Raw genomic sequence first — 27,125 nt, 5'->3', positions numbered from 1 at the left:
ATGTTTCCCTCAGTAATATTCAGACCACACAAGCTTCACCAACGCTCCTCGAACAGAAAAGTACATTTCTCGCCGTTCCATGTCAGGTTGCATCACCTCCTCTCCGCTTCGTTTTTGCCGAAAGTCTGACATTTCAGCTCACAGTGGCACAGCGGGACGCTGACGGAGCCGCTCGCTCCCCCCCCCCCTGTGGGGATCGGGTGAGATCAGGCTTGCAACTGAAGTCGGGCAAACGAGAATCCGAACCTCACGTGTCGTTGTCTCACTGTGGGAGCGTCTCACCAGGGTCGCAGACGGCCACGACTCGAGCGTCTGCTGCTACAGGCTTCAGTTACTGATGCGGAGCAGCCGTATCTGTCGTTTCACTTTCTCTGTTTATCTGTTTGAGCTGCTTTGTCGTCTCTATATGGTTCTATCGTTTTTATGCGATAAAATTAGTTTATTATATAATTTCATGAGATCAAGCCTTTTATCTTACCATCTTGTCACAGAAATGGTGAGTGGAAATACTTTAATCAGGTACTCCTGAAAATCGAATCGAATCCAGTGAGATAATTCAGAATAATTCAGATACCAGTTGGAAGTTTTTGAAAGTATGCTCCCTGTCCAGTGTTGTTTTTGATGAATCGTATTTCCAACTAAAGAAAACGAGTCTCTCTCCGGTGAGTCCACGTGCGATCACGCACCGATGGAAGTGTCCCGACTAAAGCTGTAGGGACTGTGTGTCCGTGCGCTCTCAGGTGGACGAGCTGTACGAGGCCTTCTGCATCCAGAGCCGGCTGAGAGATGGCGCCAGCCGGATGAAGCAGGCCTTCTCCTCCTCTCCCTCCACCAAAGGCACCAAAGAGAGCATCGCCGAGGTCAACCGCCGCTACAAGGAATACACCGAGGTACTCGCACGGCTGCAAGGGCGTAACCGCAGATGCTACTCACCGTCTCAAGCCTTTTACATTTTTTATTAGTCTTTGTCAAGCTCTATGGCTAAAATATTGAGCCTTATATAAAAGCACTTTTTATTCTGAATATGTCCAATTTTGATCCGTTTAAAGCTACATTTCTATGGTGGCTTTCAAAAACCTCATGTAAACATTGACCCTTGAAATAGCTTTTGAAAAGTCTCACTTCCAAGTGTTTTATTGAATAACCAGTGAGATAGTTTAAAGAAATATAATACACGATATGGAGTCACACCTGAAAGATCGCAGGTTGTGCAAACAGATGATCCAGCTGCTCACACTGAGCTGCAAGGTCAGATGTGCAATGATTATAAATGACCTTTAAATATCAGAAACGCACACAGCTTCTCCTCTTCATCCTATTGTTGACTGGCCATGTCAACGAATCAGAAGAGAAGTTGATTGCTTTTGTGCTTGTTGCTGTTTTTAGTGTAATCAGTCTGATCTCCCTCCCTCCTGCAGAACATGAGCACCTTTGAGAGCGAGCTGGAGAATCTCCTGGGAGAGTTTCATATCAAAATGAAAGGTGAGGGAAGGATCTTTTGACAGTGAATTGATATACAAGGTTTCATCACTGTGACATGTAGTCACAAGTTGAGCTGCTTCTGCTGTATATTTTATTTGGCATTCTGCACTATGCAAAGGGTAATCACTCCAAATAACTTCTTTTCTTATTTCTTTTGCACTTTAATTGATGAAAAATAAACTTAATCCATTTATTATTGCAAGGAAATGCTGCATGTGCATACCTTTTAGCACTGCTGTAAACATTCTTATCCTAGATTCGATGATGTCTCTTAAAGCTTGAGAAAAATCCTACATAATCAGCTATTGATCAATAATTTAACATGACTTGTATCAATGCCATCTTCCCTTCAAGTTTAGATATATGTGCTTTGATCTGAAAAAACGTTGCTTTATCCAACAGGTTTGGCAGGTTTTGCTCGACTCTGTCCTGGAGACCAATATGAAGTAAGTTTATATTATTGTTATTATTATTATTATTTATTTATTTTATTATTATTATGAACACAACAAACCTCAAGTCTGACTTTGTTTGGATTAGATCTAGAAGAGTGATCATTGATATTTCTACTTTAATTCCGTTGTAGAAACATGTTGTGTAAAGTTCAGGTGAGGCTCTCACGGCCCGGTCAGTTCAGATTACCTTCTTTTCTCTGAGCTTCCGCTGCTCTTTCCCTCAGATCTTCATGCGTTACGGGCGCCAGCGGTGGAAGCTGAAGGGGAGGATTGAAGTGAACTCCAGACAAAGCTGGGACGGAGACGAGATGGTCTTCATGCCCCTCATCACCGACCTCATCAACATCAAGGTATTGCTCCGACAGCTACGCAGTCGGTTTATTCATTCCTGACTGGAGTCAAATAAACAAGTCCACTTGTGGAACAGGTGACGGAGCTGAAGGGTTTGGCCACTCACATGCTTGTGGGTAGCGTCATCTGTGAGACCAAGGAGCTGTTTACTGCCATGCCTCAGGTGGTAGCTGTGGACGTCAACGACCTGGGAACCATCAAACTCAACCTGGAGGTTACGTGGTAGTAAGTACACGCTGGTTTTTTTTGTTTTTTTAATCTCAAAGAACAAGTGATTAAAACCTTCTTCCATCCATACATCTTCCATGCACATTAGATTCAGGCTCTCCATGTGGACATAATTGGCTCCTAAATGCAGCACGAGGAAGATGTGAGAGTCTGAAGTGGAGCTTAGTGAAGGTTGGAATTGCAAAAAAAGGACAGAGACAAGTGAGATATAAATTAGGGGTAAGAGAATGAGCAATGGTACTTTGAAGAACACATTTCTCCGTAATCTCCTGCTTGTACTGATCTCAAATCATAATCCACCTGTATGTTCACCTATACGTCCTGCAGCTTAGTGGGAGGAAACCGGAGGACGCTATCTTGAGTTTGTGGAGGAAAATGGAGATGGTGAAGATTATATAGATGGATAGAGAGATAACATTTTCTTACAGCACTTTAATAACCATGTTCACAACGGAAAGCTACGGCACTAAACCATACCTGTGATAATCGCAAGTTTATATAAGAAGATTCCCAACTGACCTCTAGTTTGTTACTGGCTCTGCTTTGTTAAGATTTTGGAAAGAAAAATATATAATTCAACTGAATTGCTAGTGATATGTCTTTATTCTCTATAATAGAAAGACACATTTTATTTTACGCCCTGTTATTTTAATGACCCAGCAGTTGAGAGGGATAAATTGACTAGAAAAATGATGCGCTTGTGAAGATAGGAAACCGTTTTTTTTTTTTTTATGTTGGGTGATCTGATTCTACTAAGCCTTGAGTCCCACAACTGATTAGTGACAAAGCTTTAAATTGCTGACGACATAACATGTGCTTTCCTGCCACCTAGTGGAGAGGAATCTTTTTTTTTTTTATTAAGTTTTCCACAGGTCATAGATTATTACAAATAAAGGGCAAAAGAAAAAGGAAACCAAGGTAAGTTACAGAGTGATTAAACAAGGTCCCTTGTTTTTTTTTCTCCTCTTATTCAGTCCCTTCGACGTCGAGGACCTGACTCTGTCATCTGGAAACGTGAGCAAAGCCACGGCGCTCCAGAGAAGAGTGTCGGTCTACAGCCAGGGCACGCCGGAGACCCCCACCTTCCAGGACACATCCTTCTTTGTGAGTCCATCACCGAGTCCTTCGGCGGGGGAGGCACATTCAGTCGCTGTTTTCAGTTTGTTAGCAAACTCGGTTACCCGTGCGTACTAACCCCAAGCACTGCCGGGAAAGTTTGGTTGTTTTGATTTGTTTTGTTGTTGCTGCATCATGCTGTTTTAAGCAATGCCAGCACCGCCCCCTCAGACTAACCCTCATCCATTTCCCTGCTATCCTCCTCCTCCTCCTCTTTGCATTTCCGCATTATAACCCTTTACCCACACTCTCAACCACTTCACGCATCCATCCCTCCTGTATCTCGCTCACATGCTCCCACTCGAACGCCCAACACCTCGTCCTATTTGCCTGCGTGCATTGTGCAAAGAAGTGGCAGCCGCATCCCGTGGAGCGTCAGCGCCTCTCCTTCCTGCACATGCTCCGAGACACCCTGCTCGAGAAGCTCAGGCGCAGTCGTTCGTTTGGTGACCTGGCCTCACTGCGGCCTAGGCCCAAATCCAGTCTGGAGGTTTATGTGAGTGCATTGCCCTGCCCCTTGCCCCTTGCCCCTTGCCCCTTGCCCCTTGCCCCTTGCCTCTTGCCCCTGGCCCCTCTGACCCGGCTGTGTGCCATCCTCCTGTGGACACACCTGGGTTTGCTCAGTCCTTCTCAGTAGACTGAAAAAATGCCATGTGTGGCTGATTGCATGTTTTTTGTTTTCATTTTTTGCACGACATGCTTGGAACTGTCCGTTTACTTGTTGGGGTTCTGCTCACATTTACTTTCCCGTGTGATTCTATCATTGTTTTTTGATGGTTTTCCAAGTGTGGTGTGAGTCTCCCCTGGGTTGCGCCAGAGAGCTACTGAAACCTGGAAGTCAGAGAGAGAGCTAAACAAAAATACCTTGATGGGATATGTGCAGTGCATTATAGCTCAGACTTTATTGGGCCGGGGGGGATTATCTTCCCACACCTTGAAAATCCATACTTTATCAGAGCTGTTCTTAAATATTTAAAGGTTGAAGTGAATGTTTTCAGAATGTCTTCTCTGTCTTTTTCCACTCTAATGCTTTCTGTTGTACTTTCCTGACTATAAGTATCTGATTTGAAGCCAGTTCACCTCCATCTCTGTTTGTGCCACTTATTGACTTCTGTCCCTCCACCCTCAGTCCACTTTACCAGACGACGTCTTCGAGAACGGCGGCTGTGGCGTGGCCGAGTGCAAGCGCCTCTCCTTCACCTTCTCCGATACGTCTGGTTCCACGCCCAGTCCCAGCCCGGCTCCCAGCTCCCACTCCCCGGGCCAGTCCAACCCCGAGATCACCGTCACTCCTCCGGAGACGGAACTTTTACATACGCAGGTGCTCCCGACGAGAGAGGACTTCATCGCCGAGGAGCACTTAGAGGAGGAGGAAGAGGAGGAGGAGTATGAAGAGGACGGGGAGACGGCCAGCAGAGGCAGCAGGACCAGCGCCAGCCTCGCCAGCGACGAGGCCGAGGCGGCGGAGGACTCTGAGTGGGAGCGCACGGAGTCCCAGCGCAACTCCGGCTCCAACTGCGGCTCAGCCGCTCCGTCCTTATGCTCCGACGGACACCTGTCCACCGTGGCTCCCGAGGACGTCTTCCTGGATCAGGCCGACGAGCTGAAGCCCGTGGAGCTGGACACGGACGAGGCGGGCAGCCTCACCAGGCAGCTCGTGAAGCGACTGACCTCTTCGGAGATCTCGCCGCCCGGCGGGAGCGCCGCCGAGGGCGGAGGGAACCTGAGCTGGGCCGGAGAGGGAAGCAGGGCTTTCCTGGAGAGCAGCCTGGAGGAGGCCATCCACAGCCTGCTGATGAGGCTGGAGTCACTGACCCACCGCTGCAGGGAGCTGCAGGACCTGGAGCAGGAGGTGATGCGTCTGGAGGATCTGCTCAAGGTGACTCATTTACACTCGGTGTCAATCTCAGACGCTTAAATTATTCAGGCTCGGAGGATGAAATATTCCTTTCAACATCTGAGTGGAGTGAATGCTAATTCACAGAAGTCAAAGTGGCACCAATTATAGTACTCCAAGTGGCACCAATTCTAGTACTCCAATTGTTAAGATGAATAATGAAAAGTACACATAAATAATGAATGAAAATGGAGATTTACCGTAAAGGAAGAAAAACTCAACTTAGTGAAAAAGCTGCACGAGACTGAGAGATGAGCTTGAACCACTTGTGGTTTGTCCATCTACTACAATTTGGAGATATAAAATATTTGCACATTTAATCTAACACTTGTGGCATATAAACTGAAATCTTTCAACTTTAAACCATTCTCATCGTGGTAATAAAGGTGTCTGATTAAAGAAATATATATATATATGCTATGTTATTTAATATTATAATACTGTATGGTGCTATATTCTTGGTTTTATCCACTTCTAAGGTAAATTTTTTTATAACTAAACAATATAGGAAATCAATCTGAGTTTCTTTTTTTTTTGCATGCACCTTTTTTTTGAAGAATGAAAACAAGACCAAACCATTATTTGAAAAAAAAAAACTGTAAATGAAGAACAGACTGAGGGGATCAGTAAGCACACACTCAAAGATATTTGCAGAACAGTAAAGTTACAAAGAGCATAAAGCAGGAGAAAGTGTGGGAGAAACGAGAAATTCTATCTTCATTGTGTTTTTATCTGACTCTTTAATTAATTGCAGAGCTTCCAAGAACAAATGCCACTGTTGTAATGTGTTGATGATATCAACAGTTGTCTACAAGACAACAGAGGGTCGATTACACAACCAACAATGAGCTCACGTCAACTTGTGTGACTCACAAATCACTCATTAGCATCGCTCCTCCTGATTCAATCAGACTAACTGGATTTTCTGTCACATATGCAGGTGAAGATTCACTGCATCGCATGCGATTAATTTTCCCAGGAGCGTATGACACAAAACCCAGTTTTTTTTGTAAAGTTCAGGAAATTTGACATCCTGTTTTCCCTCAGTGTCGTCTGCCAGGTCACAGGAGCCGGTCGTCCAGCCTCAGTCTGACCGTGGAGAGCGCCCTGGAGAGCTTCGACTTCCTCAACACATCTGACTTCGACGATGAGGACACCGGCGACGATAACATCCCGCAGAGGTCTCCGCTTTTTGAAGCTGATGGCGAGAGGATTGGGTGAGTGAGGATTATTATGACCATTGTCCCACCCAATGGGTGCACACCAGTCACCCTCCACCCATCCACGTGTCGCTACTGCCACTAAGTGGAGACTCTTGGTACATTCTGCTCAGGGGCCAGCACCCAGAGGCCAGGGGGCACCTCAGTGAAGCCCTGACGGAGGACACTGGGGTGGGCAACAGCGTGGCAGGAAGCCCCCTCCCACTTACCACTGGAAATGAGAACCTGGACGTGGCCATCGTCATCCACCTGCAGTACTGCGACCAGCTCATCCAGGTGACGCTCCTCCTCTGACACCTGATTAGATGCATCCAGATAGTCATGACATCTGACCTCTGTGTCTTTCTCTGCGTTCAACGTCAGGTATTGACGAGTGGCGTCGGTGTGTGGCAGCGTCGCGGTCTGCTCCTCAAACTGTCCGGACAGACGCAGCTGCTGGAGGAGCTGGCGGAGCTCAGCGTGGACAGACTGGGGGCGATCACGTCTGCAGCCGACGGTGGGTACCAAACCAGACACCGCATCGTAACGAAGTATTAACGCGCCTAGCTTATGCTTTATAGCAGTCTAAGAAAGGATCATTACCACGAGTTGTTTCTCGACAAAGAGTCGGCCGAAAAGTGGAGAGAAACACGGAAAACAATAGCATTTAAAAAAAAATTGTTTTCAGGTGAGAAAGATGGGCCTGAAAAATAAAAATAAAACCTCAACCAGTTCTTACATGTATGTATGTATTGACCATAATGTATATATAAAGTAAAACATACAATATATTCTAAATGCACATTACATGTACTTGCACATATCTATAGTTTTTATTCCCATATAAATATATTTGTATTTATTTTACTGTGTATAATATAATGTATACATAATAGAATTGTGGTCAATTAATAACAAATTAGCACTGTTGTAGAGCTCAATGATTGCATACATAACATTACAGAACCTTGAGCCTGTGAGTCCAGACTGAGGGAATAAACTCAACTTACAGCCAAAATCCAACCTGTGAGAAGCTTGTTGGATGTAGAAGTAAAGCCATTTCCAGATCGTAGCCATGCACACACCTCAGTAAAGGCCAACACAACATATTACAGTAATACAAATTATATCACATATTTATTATATTACCTCGGCTTAAGTTACACAAGATTATTCGATGTGGAATTATCTAAATGGAATGGACCAATCACCTGGCTTCATCTACATCACTACAGCTGACCGACATGAAGCCTGAAAGAAACAGTGGCCAAATACTCTAAAACAGAGCCGTCATTAATGTGAACATAACAAAGCGTGTTTATTTCCCCCCCCCAGTCCTCCCGAGCCTGGCCGAGCGCCCCGAGCTGATGACTCTGTGGTCGGAGTGCAGTGGGTCTGCGGGACTTTTCCACACCACCCTGGACCGAGTGCTCAAACACATGAACCAGCGCTACACCGCCGCCCTGCAGGAGGGACACCCACACAGCGCTCACACAGGTCGGCTCATCCCCGGGGCTCCTCCTGCACACGTTATGCTTTAAAATTCCATGAACAAAAACCCCAAAAAAAGCCAACTCAGATATGAGCCATTGTTTCTCCCTCCTCTCTCCAGTGATCGGGGTGGTGGTGGGGGAGATGGTGGACCGAAGCGACGTGATGTCGGCGCCTGCCGCCGCGCTCTCTCAGGACGTCCTGACCGTGTTTCAGTTCCACAGTTACATCGTGCAGCACGAAGTGCAGGACATGGAGGCGCACCTGCTGCACCTGGCCAGAGAAGGTACGAGCTGGATGCAGAGTTCAGTTTCATCCCGGAAAATTAATCACGCAGGAATCTATAATAAGACACTTTGATCTTGATCTCTTTAAGATTTATTTAAGAAAAGCTACTCCTGTAGTCTGCGACTTGTACCACGCTGGTCGGCCATCTTTGAAACACTCGCCACCAAGTGTAGGAAATAAATTCTGCACTATTTGACCACCTTCCCATGGATGGAAAGAGGAACATGCAAAAAATATATATAAATGATCATCTCTGCTCTCAGTGACTCTGAAAACATCATCAAGACTTTAAACTGAATACAGTCGTTCATTAAAGATGCATAATGCGATTGTGGCAACATGTTATCGACCCTTTTATGATTGTTTTACTGTCTGTTCGGCTGCATTCAATATCAAATGTTATTTGTGTGTGTCAATCCCACCCTCAGAGGTGTTAGCAGAGGTCCTGTGCAGCGGAGATTCCTCCACATGTCTAACGGAGCTGGAGGAAGTACCTCCGTCGTGTCTGTGGCCCCGGAACGTCACCCTGAGGGCCCTGGCCTCCCTGCTCACTTCAGAAAACCTGCAGGTCAACCAGGCAGCCGCCGACTACCTCTCCTCTGGAGCTTCCAACGGCAACTTCAGGTCACGGGTGAGTCGTTTAGCACATTCTGGTTGGTACACATTCTGTTTTCATGAACATGCACGTTATCGTGGCCGTCCGTGGAAAGGCGGCTCTCCATGAGCTTCAACTCATGTTCGCGCAAAATACGTCATTTGAGTGTTTGTGTGTTTGTGCAGGCGGTGGAGTGCTACACTCAGGCGCTGTCGGAGGCTGGAGGTCAGAGTCAGAGGGCAGCGTGCGCGGCGCTCAGCTGTCTGCAGGTGAGTTTCCCGCGGCTTCACATTTCCCTAATTGCTGCAACAGAGTTTATATTCTTATACATGCCTCGGATCGGAATCGGAACGTCAACAAATATTGCCGTGTTGTTTCTGTGTGTAGGCGGTTGAGAGTATCAGGGCGGTGGTGGCGCTGTGTGATTCGGCCGACGAGGAGCTGCGGCATGTCGCCATTGAAACGCTGCTCACATTTGGTGAGTAACCATCGACCTCACATTTCCTGAATCATCCCATTCTGTAACAAACCTTCACAACAGCTCAGATGGTTTTTGTTTATTTAGTTTTTTTGACTTTGACACTCTTTGGATTCGTTCATCTAATCGTGGCTCTTGTTGCAGGGGAGGAGGGGCGGCTGGCGTACGAGCAGCTGGACACGGTGCCGGGCGAGATGATCCGGCTGGGCACGCGGAGAGGAAACGCCGTCACCACTGCCTTCTGAGCCGCCGGCGCCACCGAGAGCGGCACCAGACTGAAGCCTGGTGCGACCCCCCCCCCCCCCCCCCTCCGAGGACAACGCTGCCCCTCCCCGGTGGCTGAGCCAGTCTGATTTCAGGGAGGAGAAAAAAACGTCCGGCACCACCAACAATCGATGACTTTTTCTTACTGTTACTGCCTCGAACTACTAACACCAAACAAACTGTCTTAAACCACAGGGACACATTAGCTAAGGAACCCCCCCCCCCCCCCCCCCTCCAACCTCGTTCTGCTTACTGAGCCAGCCAGACCGGTCGTGTTAATTTAAACTGGAAAACAGGAATCTGATTGGAGACAAAGCTACTGCTCCAAAGACTGGAAACAGAGCTGAACAGCCTCATTTTACACATCTGCAACTGTTCAAGGATTGTCTTCACTCTTGACGAGTCATGCAATTTGCTATAATCTGTAGAATCACTGTACATGTTTTAAACGATGGGGTTTGTTTTTTTTTTTTTTGCATTGGAAATGCTCTCTGGCGCTTTCAGAAGATTTGCACTGTTGTCAATGCATGTAAATATGGCATATTTTACACAACTGGTGTAACAATATGTGGTTGTATTGGAAGCGTAATTTAATATTTTGTCGTCTGGTACGTTCCGTTTGAGTTTCAGGGATTCTTGTGTGGTTGAAAGATGCACGCTTGTTGGGGGAGAAGGAGAGAGCGGCTGCATGGTAGAAAGCGGTTTTGCAGGCTGGAGGGGTGAAACAGGTCAGCGCAGTGCCCGAGGTTCACTCACTCACTCACTCACTCACTCACTCTTCTCACACTTACAGTTTAACAAGTGCAATTGTTCTTGTACATACGTGACTCTTTTGCACCCGGCCCGACCATTTGAGCCTTGATGTAGTTGAAGCAGACAGATTCTACAAATCCTCTTTTGTAAATGTTTTTTTTTTTTTTTTTTTTCCCTACATCAGGAGCCTGACGGGGGCAATAAATCTGAGTGGGAACGCACCATGTAGGATAAAAACCCGAAGCTTTTCTCACCGTACCTGTACTACTGAGTCCGGTGCTCGTGCACGATGACAAAATTCACAAATTTTTTCCACTCCTTGTATTTATTATTTACTGCTAGTAATTCTAATATTCTTTGGAGTTATATTGTAGTAGCACAGGCGACATGTGTTATGTAAATGAATTGTATATTTATGTTCCTTTATCTGCTTTGATATGTGAAATATTGTCTATGGCTTCAAAAGGCCTCCGTGTTTTTACAATGCAACTGATCTCATGCTTAATTTCAATTGGAGATTATTTTGAGAGAATTATATTAGATTGACTCTTATTTTGCTATCACTTTATTTAGATTTAGTTTTTTCCCCCCCTCAAAGGTCCTTTTAAATAACAGGACATTTATATCAGAGATGTTACTTTATTACCCAGAAGATTTAACGTAACCAAAGGATAAAAAAAAGATTTTGGAATTATCTTTTAATAAGAGCTCATGGAGAATGTATTTTCAATAAAACATTTTCACAAAAACACTCAGACCTATCAAGAGAAGCACAATTTAAACGAGATGAACGGATCCAGTTACATTTGGTTGTAACGGCAGTCCAAAAGCCATATCAATTAAACTGAGTATTTTTATCATTTTCTTTTTGTAATACAACCTGTAAATGAGTGAAATTGTTACTAAAAGCTACATGCTTTTTTTCCTTTTTTCTTTTCTATATTGCCTTTGGCAAAACACGGTACAACTTAGATTTCTTCCAGGATGTGAATAGCGTTTCAGTATTTGATTCCAGTATCTCCTCCCTCAGTGTCTGTCGTTCTTTACAAATTCAGTTGACCAGTGATTTAAGTTCATTTGTAGGCCGTTTAACTCTTAATCACAAATTACAAGTTGGCCACATATTTGAATATCAAGAGGTTTTTTTAAAGAGGTACACAAACTGAACTTCAATCGCTTCAGTATTGATCCATCTGGTTGCATCCTTCCCTCCGCTCAAAAGTTGCAATAAAGTTTATTTTTGCATAATTAAAATGAAGTTTTTTTTTTTACTGTCTAAAGCTCACACTACATTGAAGACTAAATGTGGACTTCATGGCTCTTCACAGGAAACTGGGTGGAAATAAGATGGTGACAAAACAGCAACACAAATAAAATCAGGTTTCCAACTTCTTTCCAAGAAGCTTGAATGGAGAAATTTACCACCAACTTTCTTGCTGCAATTTTGCAGTATTACATGCTTTTATTAAATGTTGGGCTAAAATTTTGTATATGGGGAACCCTTTGTTGCAGTGGAAGACAGGAATCAGCCAAAACCGGAAACATTGAGACAAATGCCATTTTGTTTGAAGTTTTATTAAAATGTTAATGTTGCAACCAATATGGTCATTCCCCCCATAAAATTGGGGTTTTGTCCATTCTTAAAAGCTCAAATCTGGATTATATTGACCATGGAGGTAAACTGACTTTACATGGTTTATAATAACGCTAACGCTTGCAATGAGCTACTTATGGAAGTACAACTTTTTCTAAAAGTATATTTTATAGAAACTACAATAACACAAAAGCATTTCAGAGGAGTGAAAGTATGAACCTGTAGGGTCTGCAAATAGAAACGGGCCTAAAATTCACTTTTATTTCCATCCATTTAACTTCAACAATAAAACGACCGAGTCCAGCTCTGCTTCTAAACAGCAAAGTTTCAAATGAAGCTTAAAAACCACTTTAGGCTCCAGTTACTGGCGAGTACAAGGAATACATTTCCTCCAATATGTACAGATGCAAAGTGACAGGTGTACATATTAAGTTTAAAGAGAAAGCTTCTCTCCAGTCCGATCTCAAAGTTGTGATCCGTTTCTACTCATTTATGGTCCGACGTTTCTTCCTCCTCCTTCTCCTCCCTCCGAATGGACTCAGATTCTTCTTCATCACTCCAAGTCGTTTCCTCATCTTCCTTGTCGTCTGCGTCTGAATCGAGGGCGATCTCCCTGAGCTCTTCCAAATTGTCCGGGCACTTTCCAGTCAACCTCTGAAAAACAGATTATAATGAGAACAAATCCATCCTTCCCCTCAGAACCACCAGCCACTGGAGGTTCGGTTTACATCAATCAGCAGCTGTAATTGTGGTCAAGAACCACTCCTACCTCAACCATATCAGCCATGTACTGCACATGCTGTGCCAGCTCCTGCAGCTCCTCGTTCTCATCCCGAAGCTTTGCGATCTCTTCATCTTTGGCTTCGATGTCTTTGTGTAGCTGGGCACAAAAGAAAAAAAAACAACCATTAGGACAAATGTTGAAAAAGTATCAAAGCTACAGCAGAACAATGAAGAAACGTCCATATGATGTAAACTACACATTACAATGTGATCTCAGGATTCCCAGCGACAGCAGCAAGATATTTTAAAAATCATAGATCTAGTACCAAATACAAGTCCTTGTTATTGCTTCAACCGTTAAGTAAACTGCTGAAATGAGTCTTTGGGTACAGAGTTACTTTAGGATCCAGTGCCAGCTGGACTGGAGTCAGCATGCGGGAGCGTGGGAACAGCTCGACTCGCAGCTAAACATTAGCCGACACTCAGTGATTAACTCACCTTCTCATTCTCTTGGAGAACATCGAACAAGGCCTTCCGCCGCTCCTCTGCGACCTCTTTCCAGTAGGCGGGAGGAGGAGTTTCTGCAACACAGCAGCGCGATCAGGCTCAACCGTATTGAAATGGATAACTTTCAGCACTGGATGGTTGCGACGGTGCAGATTTCTACCTTGAACCATCAGTTCATATGCTTCTTTGGAGATGCCGTCTATAAATAGTTCAACGTCTTCCGTCTGAGTAGCAACTTCTACTTTCACCCGCTTTAGGCCTCGCTGCTCAGCCACCAAATGTTTCCGCTTCGGAATGATCGTTGAAGTCTGAATGGAAAAACAAGTGAATAAATGATCTGCTCGAGAGGTCCAAATGTGAGGACAAGTTTCAGAATAAATCATTTCAAGCAGGAGGCAATACTCACATGAGCCGCCCTCAAAGCATTCAGGGCAGAGGGCTGCAGGACCTGAAGAGATTGCCTCAGAGGTCCCATTGTCTTCTGAGATTTTGTTAAAACGCTCTGAAAAGGCATCAAAAGACAAATTAAAGCATCATCTTACATGTGGGCTGGTCACAAAAAGACAATGATATATCACCCGGATAAGCTTATAGAGACTTCAGCTCAAATCACATGGGAACCTAACATGACCCCAGTTCTCACTTGCAGCCGCCATTCAGTCGGGCTTAGCATCATTTCACAAGCATTACTTTAGTTACTCTGTCACCGAGGGGGGGGGGGTTATAGGTGAAGTGCGTAAACAGCACGACCATGTGTGACAAGCTCACAGGTGTGTGAGCAGATTATTCAAACAGCCGTGGGAAAGTTCCTCTCCGGGGCTCATTACAGAGCAGCCAGCAGACTGGCTTTGTTAATGTTTAGCTGGAGCTTCACAACATCATGAGGCCTGTGGAGAAGGAGTGTGGGAAATTGCTATAAGGTCTGAAAAACAATAACTTATTAAAATGGTAGGAAGCAGGAAAGCACTGGCCAGGTCAATTGAAATGGCCCCAAGATAATAGGAATTAGGTTTCGCTACATTTCCTAGCATTTACGTGTTATATGAGGACTTAAATACGTGAACGAGTAGTGATTAATACAAGTGAACCAGCACACAATTTTGTTTTATTTTTTTGGGGTACAGGTCAATTGTAAATGTTAACTTCCCTGCGTTAATAGCAACTCATACGGGTTCATGTGGTTGTTCTTTTCCATTTGAAAAACAAGTCCCAGGTCTTTAATCATGATCAAACAGATCCCTGTACTGATTGTTGGTTTCATGTAACAAAGGCCAGTCTGGTCGAACCACCACCGCCACGACTCCACCGTTTTCTACCGGAGGAGCCGCAGTCCTGAAATAAGATCACCAGTAAACTTACACCAGTAAGTTTTAAGTGAGTAAAATCCAGAATAAATACCTTGGCGTTCTCATCAGACCTCTGGTGGCTGGTTGAACCTCTGACACTCATGTTGACCTGATGAGGAAGAAAGTTAGCACGAAGTTAGCACATAGCAACGGACTCTCACAAGGTTAAAATAAAAAAAATAAAAAACGAGGTTCGTTAATTATAATTTAAAAAAGTATGAAGAACAATATAACAGTAATAAACGTAACTACAGCACACTGGACACAAGCTAACGTGCTAATATCCCGTACGAAGCGGGTGTGTTGGACTTACCGAACTCAAACTGCCGTCGGTGATACTGACTGGCCGCCCCGTCGTCTTCCTCTCTGGGCTCAGAATCTCGCGCCAGCTTGTTAAATACGCCCACGGCCTCACGTGGTACCCGCGCGCTGCTCTCCACGACGCTGACGTCAGAGCAAGTTAATCACGTGAATTCTTTTGACGTTTTTGCGAATGAGAACTATGAAAGAATATACGATAAGAAATTGATTATGCATTATGTTATTTAAGAAAAACGCTCAGTAGAAAAAAAAGTGTGCAGAATCAATATTAATACTAAATGTGTGTTTTGAGGGAAGTAGACAATAGACAATTTAGATAATCTAACGTCCAACAGGCAAAGGGGACAAGGTAATCGAAAACACAATAGCCTCCCATTGAGTTTAGTGAAATGTAATGCATGTTCTCTTTTTGAATACCCAAAGATGCATCTCATTGCACCAACATTAGTGACATAAAAGGGATGCTTAGCCTGGTTTTGATATACTTTTTAAAGTTTCCTGCACAATGTCAAAACAATGTGTTCATGGAATAAATTTTGCCTTGCAGTGAGTAGATTAGCTTTTTATTTGATGTCAATTTGTTTATTGCTCACAGCCATCTCATATCAGTGTTCAGCCCAGACGTGTCTGCTCTTCACATCCTGAAGATTGTTTTCATTCAAAAGGTGTCCAGCATTTGTCTCAGGCTTATGCGTCTAACCTCAATTACAGGAACATCTAGAGTGACCAGTCATTAAATTGTGAAGTTATAGTACCAATGATCAAATCTTTTAATTCATTGTGTTGCAAGAGTTTCTTAAATGCCATAACAGCTCAGAGTGTACCATATTGAACTTCCAACTTGTTTGTCCTACATTCAGTCCTCGTCCCAGTGTTTCCTGTCAATACAGCAAATCATATCTGAAGCCGAGCAAAAATGTATTCAAATTTCTCAACTCCATTAAGGAGAGTTGGCAACAAGCCCAACCCTTCAGGTGGTCTAAAACTGGAAGGCTCATTGTCCAATTGGGAGTGTAACCTCATCAGATTTCCTGGGGGGGGGGGGGGGGGGGGGGGGGTGTTCCCTTTAATCTTTGTTCTGCAATTCCTTTTCCAAATACAAAGTGAAGTTGATCCACTTCATTAGAACAAGAGTCAAAACAAGTGAATCAGTGATTTATATTCTCAAATCTGGTGGTCAACTGATTTTCCCGTTGCAATAGAATGGTGGAAACTAGTAAATACCAATTCATTGCTAAAAATATTTTTTGCTTTCCAAGTAACTTTCAAACATGGGATGAAGTGATTGGAATATATTTTTTGGGGATCAGAAATTCACCCTTGTAGCAGAGCACAAAAACACAAAACACAAGAGACAAGTATTTTGTAAAATGACTTTAATTAAACCTAATGAAGCTTCAAATCCTTCAATACACCTGAAAGGGAATATATACAAGATTAGAATTTAGAAGAGCGTTCACTCATTCGCAGGCTTTGCAACTCACTTTTCCATCAAAGCACCGCTCTTCACACGTCTTCTCCGTGGGCCGACAAACTTCGGTGGAACACATGAAATAAATCTGGAAAAACATTCTAACAGTTTATAGCTGAACTAAAAAACTGCTAAATAGTTTCAACCTGAAGAGAAATTTCATGTGGACTACGTTTACATAAACTCAAATTGAAAAATTCTCACTTCTTCATTAAGGTACTTGTTTGTCCTCTTCTCCATAAACTGGAAGGCATTCACTGTGAAGCGCCTCTGGTAACGGTTTTTGGAGTAGTCACTGACTCGAAGGATGGCCACGTTTGGGTCGTTGGGATTGGCACACCTGAAGCGAAACAAGTTAGTAAAAGTCTAAACCTCAATACATTTACAGTGGACTCCAGAAAGCCACGCTCACCCTTCAAATATCATCACCAGAGCGTTCCTCGCAGAGCGAGGATAAGCAAGACAGTAGTTGACCAGGAGTACTGCGTCCGGTTTGGGAGACTTCAGAAGCAACTCCAGAAACACTGGCTTTCCAAGTAGTAACCTCAGTGGCTGATGGTAAGTGGGAAAGTAGCTGGAATACGTGTGATCTGTTGATAAGACATCGATTTAAGTTACTGGAGAATGTCTCACGTACAACTTTGAGTGCATTCTGTTGCAAATGCTAACCTCGAGCAATTCTCAGCTGAACACCATACAAGCCATTAGACAAGATTGATGCTGGAAGACTGGAAGTCGGGATCTTGACCATGTAGCCCACACTGGCCAATGATTGCTTTGTAGTAGCACATTTGCTGTAGCGACACTCGATTAGGAACCTGCAAGACAATCGGTTCAAGTCTGGCACGACAAATTGAGCAGGACCAGGTTATTGCTTCAATAAAATTATAGTAATCAGACCTGAGTGGATCAGTTCTTGTAATTATGCCGTACTTCAGGTTCAGAGCCTTGACAATAGTCTGAACTTCAGCGAGGTATATCTTCATCTCACCAACTTCCTGTGAAGATGTTGAGGGGGCGATTAATGTGAATTACTTGATTTCACGACACAACTGCCGGAACAGCAACCAAACTTACGTAGGCACGAGTTCCACATTCATCAACTTTGAACTTGAAGATTGCAACCTCGTTATTAACAATGACCGGTTTACATTGCGAATGCCCAGGAATAACGAGGTGCGCAGGGTCCACTGGGACGCCTGTGCTGCTGGAGCGGATGGCAAAGACGAAGTGTCGATCCATGGTACACTCTACGTTGAGGAGAAAGTAAAGTCATTTCTTTAAACAAAAAAAAACCTTGTCAACCACCATTGCACGTAAAAATGGCTTACCATCTATGGGGTAGTAGCAGGACCCCATCATCATGTCCATACAACACCCCTTGCTGTCGCAGTCTGTGAGAGACATTCCTGCGTGACCGCAAGGCAACCGCTCTGCCACGGGGATCGCACAGTCTGCAAGAAAGGTCCCATTAGAAGACGGTCCAGTTATTGTTCATCTTGCAGATAAAAACGTTAAAAGTTAATCCACTCACTTTGTGCCTTGACTGGTGGCGCAACTGTGGGTTTAGCATGTGGGCCACAGCACCTTGGCTCCACACCTTCTGGTGGGGGCGGACCAGAGGACAACCCACAAGACACCGTTGAAATTTGTGTTTCACCAGAAGCGGCGATGAAGAACAACTGCAGACTGTAGTCAGTGTGCTGAAATAAGACAAGAAATGACAGTCTGCAACAGGCTGAAAATTGTACAACTGACAAATAATCAGAGACTTACATTTCGTTTCACGTGGCATCCTGTAAAGGGGACAGTGAAAGTGTTCTCGGCAGGGTTCACATCATAACCACAAGACTCTGGAGCTTTCACAACTTGCAGCAGTTCCTTTGTACCTGAACAGAGGGAAACAAAATTAGATTCCAATCTATTCTCAAAAGGTAGTCAAAAGTTACACATACCCAAAACGGTGACATCATTCAGCTGTCCCTCTGGAACGGTAATCTGGAATCCATCTTTTTTACAGACGACATCGAATGCCACCGAATCGGGACTGATGCTGCCAGGCCAGCTCCTTGGAGAGGAGTCGTCAAAGTCTACAAGGTACTCGCTTTCAGACGACCCGGGCCAGGTGGGGAGATCCGGATCTCCGACTACCTCATTGTCAGATTCGTCTACTGAGTCAAAGGTATTCAAACCAGTATCAGGACTTTCATCAAGCTCTACATCCTCCGTCGGGTCATAAATGCCTTCATCGTCATATTCATCTTCGAACAGGTCGTCGTCATCTGAAAGATTGAAAGGGTGATCATTCAACTTTGACCTCTTCCAACTGTATTTATATACCCTTGATACTTTACAGCTACCAACCATCATTTTAATTTTTTTTTCCATTTTTTTTTTAGTTTGAGCAACAAAGTTAGTTCCAATCTTAAAGATCACAATTAGGGAAAGGTAAATTTGGTAGATGTTTCAACTGCATGCCAGTAGTCATGGATAAAATGAACTAAAAAAAAGTATTAAAATGGTAAAAAGAAAGTTACAAAAGCTTCCAAGACAGATGACAATGGGTCAAAAAGGGAGCAATTACTGTTCATAGGCATCAAATTCACTTAAGTGCATTTTCCTGGAGAATAATAAGACAAGCCCAAAAAACTTAGTCATAGCCCTTAAACCAGGGACGTGAAACACCTGATGACCCAAAACTGGACTGCAAGAGGCTCCAAGCAAACCACCTATGTATGGTTTTTTTTTTATAAACATTGTAATTCCAGACAATGATGCATCCTTGTTGCTATTAAATGACCCCAAAAGGCTGTGAATTATGAGTTTTGACTAGACAAAAACAACAAAATGACCAACTCCCAGCACAAGTGATTGTGGCTGCTTTACGCTTGTGCAGGAACCACCCGTGAGCAGTCACACCTGTGTGCGGGGAGCCATGTGCGTCCTCCCGTAGGGCTGGCGGCGAACCATGGAGGCGTTTATCCCAATGTCCGGTCTTGTACAAGCTGAGCAGTTGGGTCTCGTTGATCCGCTCCCATCCCCGGACGGACCCCAGGAGGAGAAGAGTCCCGGCCAAGACCACCAGCAGCTCGCCCCGGCACGCCGCCATGGAGACAAGTGGAAGCTGTTGTGCAGCGGATGAACAACCGAAGAAGCACGAGCCTCCGGCCCCGGTACATGTAGTGAGGTCATCAGCCTGATTGATCCCACCTGCGGCTGGTTGGACGTCTGCTGATGGAGGGAAGTCGTGTCCCATTAAACCCTGACATCTTTCAGGTTAGTCTGTATCATTCATATAAATGAGCCACTGGCTTCAGTATTTTACTGGTGTTTGAAGTTTCTTTGTTGAACTATGGTCAGAAATAAGCAGTTCATTCATTCATTGAAGCAATAATGGGGGGGGGGGGGGGGGCGGAGTATATTTTGTTAAAGTCATAAAGCCAAGACTTTAAAGTACAATTCCCTTAATTATTGTCCAAATAATATAATAACATATTCAGGAAACAATTACTCAAGTTGGTTCATGTAAAAATGACCTCCCGTTTAATGAATAATCTGATTGGTTATCAAAATGTAGATCAAACGATCTAATTAAATGCATCATTATATTCTATATGGGGTCATGCAGTTCAAGGTGGCAGGACGGTGGAACACAAGGACACACCTTCACCCTGGATAGGTTACCAGTGTGTCAAAGAACAAACCACACAGCTTTAACACCTTCTGGCATGTTTATGATCACCAATTCACCTCATTCTAGACTGAGAGTGGAAACTGGAGTACATACAAACTTTACACAGAATAGCTCTTACTGAAATTATTCCTTGCAGATGTAATTATTCAATTAGAATGTATAGGCCACTTTTAAAATCTGTATATGCTATAGCTATATAGTTTGTATGTTTTAGTCCCTTATTTGAGAGACATGTATGATTATTTTGTGACTCTAAACACAAAGATGTGATGGAGGGTGTTTGTCCTGAGGGCCTAGTGATCGGTGTGGGGTGTACCCTGCGTTCATCCTTAGACCGCTGAAGTCTGTGATGTCTCATGTTGGTTTAAGCAGTATAGATGATAGATGTATCTGATTTGTGCATTAGAGGATCTCACCTGGAAGGCCTATCTATCCATCTATCTTCTATATCCCTTTAGCAAGAAGGATCAATGGATTTACAATAATTTACATCCTCTGATAAAGGTACAGCTTGTCTATGAAACGAAACCATTTTTATCCACCTAAAACTGTACTTGTGAATAGGATTACTACCACTGACGGTTATAAATTAAATGATATGTCACACATGTATAGAACCTTAAATAACGGAGAGATCTTAGCAGCAAAAAATTTATTGCATATAATTGAAGTATACAAACATCCATCCAGTCATCTGTTGCATCACATGTAAAATAAACAAGACTATCCACAAGCCTTCACCACCTCAAACAAAAAATATTATTTAAGCCGTAATTCAAACACAAAAACCTGGATGTTTTTAAAGGTGGAAGAAAAAAAAATCACTTGTAGGCGTTGGCTTTATGCTTGGGCAAAAAGTTGAAATTTTTCGGTACAGGTCCGAGCAGCATTTCACTGAAGAAAGAAAAACAGGAGAATTTACAATCATGACCGACATACTTTGTCATTTTTTTTTTTTTTAAACAGACCCTCTACTCACCTAATTTTGACCCAGTCTCCGACATTTTGACTGGCCATCAACGACTCCAAGTAGTTCCTGCCCATGTAGTAGGGTGGCCTCTCATTGATCTTCTGAGGCACTCGCTCCAAGATGCCCACGGGAATGTATCTAAGAGAAACGCAGATGAGCAGTACTGGTTAATATCTGCAGTCTGAGTTTACGGTTGGATGGAGATAAAACAGAAAAAAAAGGCCCCAAAGCCAAAAACTTGAACCAGGGACATTCTCACTATGAGGCAAGAACGCTCACCACCTTTGTCCAACCGATCATAGAGATCAACAAACACAAAAACATTCAAACTACAATGTTTTATGGTTTCAGTTATCCTTTCTGTCTAAATGTGACACCGGTTGGACTGGAGGTGATCACTATAGTGGTTTTATATGCTCATTCTCCAGTTCTTTTACTTTCTGCATCACTGGCATAGCAGTGGTCTGTCTTAATAGGAGAGACTTTCTAGGATTCTGAACAAAGTGTTGGCTCCCACCTGCACATGAAGGAGAGCCACTCCAGCATGAAGGTGCGGGTCTTCTCCACGCCTCGGGTGTCCGAGCCCCAGTGCTCCAGGCCGAAGTTGGAGAAATCCCGGAGGATGTCCAGCCGCTCGTTGGACGAGATGTCCCAGTGTCGGCTCTCCTTGATCTCAGTGAATATCCAGGGCTTGATGAGAGCCCCCCTGAAGAGTCACACCAATGGTGAAACAGCGATGATTCACGCCCTCCAAAGTAATGGTAAATGTGAAATTCCAAAAAATGAGAATATGATCTAGAAGTGCATTTCAAGACAATTTCAAGAGCTTTCCCTTCAGTCTCACAGTGAAAACTTTCACGGCAGTGGAATGCAGAAGTTTTAATAGGGTGTATGCATTTGATTGGAACATCATGTGCGGCTGTACATCGTACCGATTTCAAACATGTGTCTGGTCATGGATTATCATTTGCTTTGTCCTGTGTGTGAAACCAACCTGGCAATCATGATACCAGAAACTCCGGTCTGTCTCGCCTTCACAGCATCTTCATAAGACAGAATGTCTCCGTTACCTGGGACAACAACAATCACCTTAGTGCATCGAATTTTATAACCTGAACAACGATCTGATGTGTGGGAGCAAAAAAACATCCAAAACATCCAGCGCATGATCGAGACAATTCAAGGGTCTTTGCTTTACTGACATGTGGACTTATTTAAATCTGTATTAGATACAACTGTTTAATTAACAAAACCCCGTACCATACAGTGGGACGGGGCTCGCCAGCTCGGCACATGTGGTGATATAGTCCCAGTCGGCCAACTTAGTGTAGCGCTGCTCCCTGGATCGGCCATGCAGCTGGAAGAAAAGGAAATTAAATGCATTAATTTAACATTTCTATTTATCTATTTTAAGTCATGTGGACAGATCACATAAAGTAAAAATCATGCCATATAACAAGAATGTGTTCAAATGTGTTTCAAAAAGATTAACAGTACAACAGCAATCATCATTTTATACTGAAAGTGTGACAGTTTTTATATAAACAATTTCTTTAGTTTCCTCTCCATACCAAATCTGATTTCTATAAATATAAATATAAATATATATATATATATATATATATATATATAAAAATACATCTGAGAAGTTCGGTCATCCTGTGTTTGGGATGTCATATTCATCCCACATTGAATAACAGCCCATATTTGAACCAACATCATGATAGATATGTCATCACACTACTGAAACCTACAGTTTGTTTCTTTGTGCCACCAATCAAAAGACTTACTGTAATCATGGAAACACCCCAGTTCGTCATCGCAGGGATCAATTTGTGTGCAACGTTGGACTTCTCCTGAACACCAGTGCGAATCTTAACAGTTAAAGGGACATCGAGGACCTTCAGGAAGAAAAACATGTTTACTTTAAGTGTTTTTTTTAATTGAAATATATGAGAAATAGAAGACATTGTTGCCGTTGTACAAATCGATACAGATTTAAGAAATGTTTTGATTCACTTATTCCACAGTCAATATAATGTGATTTCGACTTACATAGTTCATTCCCTTGATTATCTGTTCAAACTTTCTGGTACGTGTCATCAAGCCACAGCCTCCACCCTGATGAAGGAAAAGCAAACACGGCATACAACAAAGATTAAAGAGGAATTGATTTGTTCTTGTGTTTAATACCTTCGATTTGGAATAATGTTACACTACAACACAGCATATGTACATAAAATTGATGCATTTGTACATGGAATAAATTTTAAAAAAAGGGATTAATCTGCAGCAAGAATTGTTCTCAGTGTAAATGCTGCTGGCTAACATGAGAGTTTACCTTTTTGTAAACAAGATCGATGGGGCATCCAGAGTTTATGTCCACAAAATCAACTTCCACGTTGTTATTGATCAGCTCTGCGCATCGTGTCATGGTGTCAGGGAAACAGCCCTCCACCTGCAAATACAAGTCGGACTGTAGCTCACCGAGAAAAAGAACCAAACTCCAGTGTTTTCATGTCATCTAAAACAACTGAATCAATGCAAAGAATGTCAAAAAAAAAAAAAAAAAGTATAGCGCCATCACCTGGACACCAAAGAGATCTTCACTTTCGTGCCTCTTCAGGAGGGCCCACTCTGACTGCTGCCCCTGCAGTAGATTTGTGCACATGGCCATCTCGCCACAGGTGATGTCTGCACCGAAGCGCTTGCAGACACGACGGAAAGGCAGATTCCCACACTGAGAAAATGAAAGCAAACGTTTCATCACGACCAAAGTTATTTTCAGGTCTGAATAAAGGTCTGCAAATGACACTTTCCTATAAGTCAGAGCTCGCTTCAGTTAAACAGCACTTACAGTTGTTAAAGGAGCCAGGTAGAGCTTGTCATTAAAGTCCACCTTGAGGCCAGAACACAGAAATTCAATTGTTAGATGCGAAACCAAACGGATTGAAAAAAAAAAATAAAAAATTCACATCTCGATTTTCATACCTGCTTCTTCTCACATGAGCGCAACTTAATGATGTCGGCATCAGTCAGAGGACCTACTGTCTTCACAGGAGATTGTTTATCTAAGCTCACCTGCACAAAGACATATAAAAACACATGTATGACACTACATTCACCATATTTAAATTCTTTTTTAGAAAGGCTTGTGTTTTTGAATGCAGTACCTGCGCTTCAGTGGGCACAATTTGCTTCTCTCCTGAAGGATCTGTCGATACTTCAACTGCCAGAGCATCGCCTGGGTGCGACACAGAACAGAGCTTTATCACTTTAAACATCACCAAATTATTTGAGATACATTATTTATTTTAGATACGCCTGTGCCCCAAAAATTCAAAACACAACAACAAAGCGTATTTTACAGTAAAAAGAGAAAAAAAACAACAACAATGGACAGAGCAGGAAAATGCTGTCCCGAAATAAAATGTTCTACCGCTCCTCTTACCGTTCCCCCGCTGCTCCTTTTTCTCTTTGCTGTCTGAAAGTGTCTTCAGATACTCCGCCGACTTGTCGAAGGGCACGTCTCGCTTCCTCAGACGATTCTGGAGGTCTTTACTCAGGCTGTTCTTCACTGCAGTCCGGCCTTCATGAGCGGTCACGAGATCTGCCTTTTCCATGGTTTTGAAGTCGGGCGTGGTGTGTGCTTTGGCAAAGCGGCAGGACAGGCCGAAGCCACACTTCCCAAAGGTTTCGTAGAGGTAGCAGCTCTCCCCAATGTCCGGGGGTTTTGAAGCCATGTACTCCGCAACGTCGTGGTAAAAGTGGCATTTGTCTCCATAGGAGCATTCCCTGTTGTCCTGAACAGACGATAAAGCAAAACGTTCAGTTGAGAGAAATATAATAGTATGAAGGATAAACAAACACGAAGGTAAAAGCTCATACCCGAGTAACAGATACACATAACCGTTTTTCGTCATAGGTGGTTGGTTTTGTGTGTGGCCTCGACTTGTTCTGCCCTCGGAGGCGTTTACCATCTGGCTTCCCTGTGTTCCTTCTATCTTCAGGTTCTGATTTGAACTTTTTAAGGTCCGGTTCTTCCACAGAGGTGTCCTTTGTTTCACCGACGACTCCGTCTTTTTCACTGGCCGCATCCGTTTTTGTCCCCTGCCCCTCTGAGTCTATAAATCCATGAAATTTTTCTTTGGTTGTCAAAAATCTGAAAATACATCAGAAAAAGAAATCAATTACTTTGTTCTTTTATACAACATACAAAATGAGCACACAAATATTCTCAGTGATCATAGAGGAACTGGAGTTCTTGTTGCTTTACGAATTACTTTCTAAACCAACAATCGTAGCCTTCAAGCGACTTTCTGCTGACAAGAGTATTTCTCTTTGCTTCATTTGACAAAGCAGCAGGATGTGCGAAATAAGGGGGAGGGGGGGGGGGGGGTGCATATCATGCAGTATACAACACGGAATGATGAAAAACAGATATATTACTCTCCCAGGTTAGTAGACAGTGCTGCCCCATACAAGATTAAGAACTAGTCACAATATTTTGACAAAGAGGCAGCTGCCAGTCCTGATGTTGCTCAGCTTTCACTTGAATCTGAATGCAGAGACATAAACCATTTTCCTGTGTGGCCAAATAGAAATCTTACTGCTCACTTACTCTGATTTGATGGCAGCTTCACCCTTTACAACCACATCTTTTGCCTTTACAGCAGTTTCCTCCACAGCTGTCTCCATCGCTCTTATATTCTGAAACATTTCAACATTGTATATCATGTGAAATTACTTGGTTATTCTCAGTAAAAGTGCTTTGAAATGATTGTTGTATTTGCACTATAGAAACAAAATTGAAAATTCAAAGCAGTTAAAACGTTTATAAAATGTATTACACAAGCCATATGTTACTTTCACTCACTCAGAAGAGATTTCAACTCCTCGATTCGGTTCAGTGAGCACAAAACATCTGTAACATAGAACAGACGGAGATCACGTCAATTTCTCACTTTCTTTCAACAGAACAAATCCCAACAGCAACACCTCACTGTATGAGTATGTTTGGGTAAATCTACAAATCACTTTCATTCACACACTCCCGCTGTAACTTCTGCATAATTAGACTGCAATGCACTCAACTTCAGCTTTGTAAATCACTAGTTACGACAGATTGTCAAAGTAAAGCCACTCTAACATGAAAAGGAACTTAATTTTGTGCCATAGCGAGTAGCTAACAGCTAAAGTGAACGCGTCGTTAGCCGCTAACTAGCGAATGCATTCAAGTTACAGCTGTTTAAAGCTTTTGAGCGCTGTTACAACTTAATAACAAGAGCATTTGATTAAACAATGAAGTTTGAAACGCACCACGAGAAACGAGACACCATCGTGAGGAAACGGGCGTCCTACGGTTAAAGATGTCCGATGTGATTGTGTGAACACTGCTGAACACATTGGTTCCGCCTAACGTTTACCGCCCGGGGCCTCAATTCATTGAGGTCCTCCCCCAATATATTTGGCGCAAATATGTCGAAAAATATCACTTTTAAAATACAAGTCACATTTAACTTCGACGATATTTTATATCAACTAACATATGGTGATATATAACTAAATTGTATTATACACAACCTTGCAGTATAGTAACCTAAAAAGGATTCAAGGATTCAAGGATTCAAGGATTCAAGGATTCTTTATTGTCATATCAAAAAGAAATGATACGAAATTTGGACTCAGGTCCCGGTAAGCCAGTAATAAAAATATATAGAGCGTAAAAATATATACATATACAAGAGCAGAAATGTAAAGTGTAAAGTGTTTGTAGTGCAAAATTGTGAGGGAGTCTATGGAACATGGCTCGAGTTCACTAGTCTCACAGCTTCGAGGAAGAAGCTGTTCCTGAGCCAACAAAAAGCAAGTTAACCTGCAACTACATGCTGTTATGTTCAAG

General features: G+C 43.2%; 4 protein-coding genes across 4 annotated transcripts in view; 1 reads left to right on the top strand and 3 right to left on the bottom strand.

The window, feature by feature from the left end:
* The window catches only part of ripor2 (RHO family interacting cell polarization regulator 2), a gene marked incomplete at both ends in the record, with an annotated part of 52,937 nt that extends 43,112 nt beyond the window's left edge, over nt 1-9,825 (top strand). Inside the window, 17 exons of the mRNA XM_080516557.1 lie at nt 741-890; nt 1,419-1,482; nt 1,885-1,928; nt 2,162-2,287; nt 2,365-2,513; nt 3,491-3,620; nt 3,982-4,128; nt 4,762-5,511; nt 6,577-6,746; nt 6,863-7,025; nt 7,113-7,245; nt 8,064-8,225; nt 8,341-8,505; nt 8,936-9,138; nt 9,288-9,371; nt 9,490-9,580; nt 9,725-9,825. Of these exons, the coding sequence (XP_080372683.1) occupies nt 741-890; nt 1,419-1,482; nt 1,885-1,928; nt 2,162-2,287; nt 2,365-2,513; nt 3,491-3,620; nt 3,982-4,128; nt 4,762-5,511; nt 6,577-6,746; nt 6,863-7,025; nt 7,113-7,245; nt 8,064-8,225; nt 8,341-8,505; nt 8,936-9,138; nt 9,288-9,371; nt 9,490-9,580; nt 9,725-9,825 (2,832 nt within the window). The remainder of the gene's footprint in view (nt 1-740; nt 891-1,418; nt 1,483-1,884; nt 1,929-2,161; nt 2,288-2,364; nt 2,514-3,490; nt 3,621-3,981; nt 4,129-4,761; nt 5,512-6,576; nt 6,747-6,862; nt 7,026-7,112; nt 7,246-8,063; nt 8,226-8,340; nt 8,506-8,935; nt 9,139-9,287; nt 9,372-9,489; nt 9,581-9,724) is intronic.
* A 2,454-nt stretch (nt 9,826-12,279) lies between these two features.
* On the bottom strand, nt 12,280-14,871 carry gmnn (geminin DNA replication inhibitor). The gene is made up of 6 exons (XM_080515695.1): nt 14,820-14,871; nt 13,828-13,923; nt 13,582-13,729; nt 13,413-13,495; nt 12,961-13,071; nt 12,280-12,845 (listed from the first exon to the last, which is right to left on the bottom strand). The coding sequence occupies exons 1-6, from the start codon at nt 14,868-14,870 to the stop codon at nt 12,678-12,680; spliced, it is 657 nt and encodes a 218-aa protein (XP_080371821.1). The 5' UTR covers nt 14,871; the 3' UTR covers nt 12,280-12,677.
* Nucleotides 14,872-15,178: 307 nt separating this feature from the next.
* Nucleotides 15,179-19,668, bottom strand: LOC308144506 (zona pellucida sperm-binding protein 4-like; the record flags this gene model as incomplete). Its single annotated transcript, XM_080515630.1, has 12 exons — nt 15,179-15,211; nt 16,573-16,647; nt 16,764-16,899; nt 16,972-17,149; nt 17,229-17,377; nt 17,460-17,557; nt 17,637-17,809; nt 17,891-18,013; nt 18,147-18,162; nt 18,336-18,448; nt 18,515-18,841; nt 19,479-19,668. 12 exons carry the CDS (start codon nt 19,666-19,668, stop codon nt 15,179-15,181), a joined length of 1,611 nt encoding a protein of 536 aa, XP_080371756.1.
* A 1,275-nt stretch (nt 19,669-20,943) lies between these two features.
* On the bottom strand, nt 20,944-26,581 carry dus3l (dihydrouridine synthase 3-like). The gene is made up of 17 exons (XM_080515566.1): nt 26,543-26,581; nt 26,100-26,147; nt 25,845-25,933; nt 25,112-25,385; nt 24,675-25,026; nt 24,397-24,467; nt 24,215-24,304; nt 24,081-24,122; nt 23,811-23,963; nt 23,565-23,681; nt 23,279-23,344; nt 23,014-23,124; nt 22,484-22,580; nt 22,218-22,293; nt 21,741-21,929; nt 21,233-21,361; nt 20,944-21,147 (listed from the first exon to the last, which is right to left on the bottom strand). Exons 3-17 carry the CDS (start codon nt 25,919-25,921, stop codon nt 21,075-21,077), a joined length of 1,917 nt encoding a protein of 638 aa, XP_080371692.1. The 5' UTR covers nt 25,922-25,933; nt 26,100-26,147; nt 26,543-26,581; the 3' UTR covers nt 20,944-21,074.
* Nucleotides 26,582-27,125: the final 544 nt, after the last annotated feature.

This window comes from Blennius ocellaris (assembly GCF_963422515.1).
Source record: "Blennius ocellaris genome assembly, chromosome: 20".
NCBI lineage: Eukaryota > Metazoa > Chordata > Actinopteri > Blenniiformes > Blenniidae > Blennius > Blennius ocellaris.
Note: the sequence above shows the minus strand (reverse complement) of the source record. Positions and strands in the feature narration are given on the sequence as shown.